Source organism: Gavialis gangeticus, unplaced genomic scaffold (assembly GCF_001723915.1).
Source record: "Gavialis gangeticus isolate Ggan-Ray unplaced genomic scaffold, GavGan_comp1, whole genome shotgun sequence".
In the NCBI taxonomy this organism is placed as follows: Eukaryota; Metazoa; Chordata; order Crocodylia; family Gavialidae; genus Gavialis; species Gavialis gangeticus.
The window spans coordinates 122,020,713-122,022,780 of record NW_017729022.1 but is presented as its reverse complement, the minus strand read 5'-3'; the positions used below and the strand labels follow the sequence as shown (position 1 = coordinate 122,022,780).

Genomic DNA, 2,068 nt, shown 5'->3' with positions numbered 1-2,068 from the left:
CCCACTGGACTACTGTATAAATTGGACTCAACATTTAATATTTATTGTAATGAATGCCCTATCATCACTCACATGAACACCGTGCAGGGGCAGGGCGCTGGCCGCCGAGGTCACCCTGCTGTACTTGCAGCAGGTGAGGTGGTGCAATGCCCAGGGCTGTCAGAGGAGAGGTGCAGGGGGGAGACACTGGATTTGGCTGGGGGCAAGGGGATTGCACTAGAGGGGACATCTGCAGCTGCAAGGTCAGGAGGCGCCCAGAACCCCCACTCACCCACCCTTGCCAGGTGGGGGCGGGGCTGCCTGCCCGCAGAGGAGGCTGTGCCCGCACCCAAAATGGCCGCCCTACCACCTGCGGCGGGGCTGGGAGTGCCTGAAGCACCACCCCCACCGGGCCCAGCTCAGGCGTCTCTAGGTGGGATTAGGTGCCCATCTCCAAGATGGCCGAAGAGAGAAGCGAGTAGGACACTCCCCGCGAGCCCCGGGCGGCCATCTTGCGTTCGGGCAGCATGGCCGCCCGCGTGAGCGGCCTCCGCCATGGGCCGGGCCGGCGGCCCCGGTCTGTACCATCGTGCTGACGGGGTGGGGGGGGAGAGGGGCGTGGGCTGCTCACGCTGCCGCGCCCAAGCCGGACGGACCCATGCGATCGCGCGCGGGCAGAGCGCGCCGCGGGGCAGGGTAAGGCGGGGCGGCCGTGCCTATAGCGGGACCTTCCTGCCCCCTATAGACAGGCGCTGGGATGGGGTTCCTGCTATAGCAGAACCTTCCTGCCCCCTATAGGTGGACTGGGGCGGGGGCTATAGCGGAATTGTCCTGCCCCTATAGATAGGCACTTGGATGGGGTTCCTCCTATAGCAGAACCGTCTTGTCCCCTATATATGGGCTCTGGGCAGGGGTGGTGCCCCATAGTAGAACCTCCCTATCCCTATGGGAGGCTGCCATGCTGGGGGTGCCCTATAGCCGACTCTTCCTGCCCCTATAGACAGGCACTTGGATGGGGTTCCTCCTATGGCAGAACCTTCCTGCCACCTATAGATGTGGGGGGCCTATAGCAGAATTCTATTGCCCCCTACAGACAGGGACCGTGCTGAGGTCGCCTCTATAGCAGAATCTTCCTACCCCCTATAGGCAGGCAGTGGGATGGGGTTTCCTATGTAGCAGAACCTTTTGTTCCCTATAGATGGGTGCTGGGAAGGAGGGGAGGGTGGCCCTATACCAGAATCTTCCTGCCTCCTATAGACAGGCACTGTGCTGGGGTGGGAGTGCCCCGTAGTGGAATCTTCCTGCCCCCTATAGGTGGGCAGTGGGTACCTGTCCCTGACAGGTAGCTGGGGGTTGGAGATTGCAGAGCCAGAAATCATCCACAGAGGAGATCGTGCAAAGTGTGGTCTGAACAGGGACTACGGATTCACTTCCCATTGCCTGCTTTTACTGTGTGTAACTGCTGTGCCCCCCAATGGGTTAACTGCTTTGGTTTTCCCTCTCTTACCTCCCCCAGCAGTGCCCCTTCCTCTTTCCTTCTCCCTTTCCTCCCCTTTGTATCCTAATTACTGCTTTCTGTTCAGCAGCTCTGCTCCATGCCATCCCTTCTCAGTTTCTGATGAAGTAAGCCCTCTGCTCATGAAAGCTCACGCATCTCTGATTTAGTTGGTCTGTAACGGCTTACCTGCAGCACAGGTGCCCGTGTGTGTGCCACACAGCAGGGCAGGGAGGGGACAGGCAGCACAGCAGCACATAGGGCAGGAAGCAGAAAGCAGACCTAGCAGGGAATGCAGGGCTGGGAGTAGAAAGCAGAGCAGCAGATCGAGTAGGGGAAGGGGATTAGAGTGGCACCTGCTGAGGGTCTGGGGTTAATTTGTGGCATGCCTGCTGGAAGGGTCTCTAAGGTGCAAATCTATCCTGCCTACTGCCTGACTTAAGACTAACACTGCTAGCTACCTCTCACTGTTCTTGTAGGGGGGTCCTGCCCAGCTCTGGGTGATGAGGGCTGCGCTGTGCTGAGGGGGGGAAGACTAACAGCATACTGGGCTTGATTAGTAGGAGTATTGCCAGCAGATTGAGGGAAGTGATT

General features: G+C 59.1%; 1 protein-coding gene across 1 annotated transcript in view; it reads left to right on the top strand.

Moving 5' to 3' along the window:
• Positions 1-562: 562 nt before the first annotated feature.
• The window catches only part of GZF1 (GDNF inducible zinc finger protein 1), a 76,826-nt gene continuing 75,320 nt past the window's right edge, over positions 563-2,068 (top strand). The window contains exon 1 of the mRNA XM_019515868.1: positions 563-675. Within this exon, the coding sequence (XP_019371413.1) occupies positions 638-675 (38 nt within the window). The 5' untranslated portion in view covers positions 563-637. The remainder of the gene's footprint in view (positions 676-2,068) is intronic.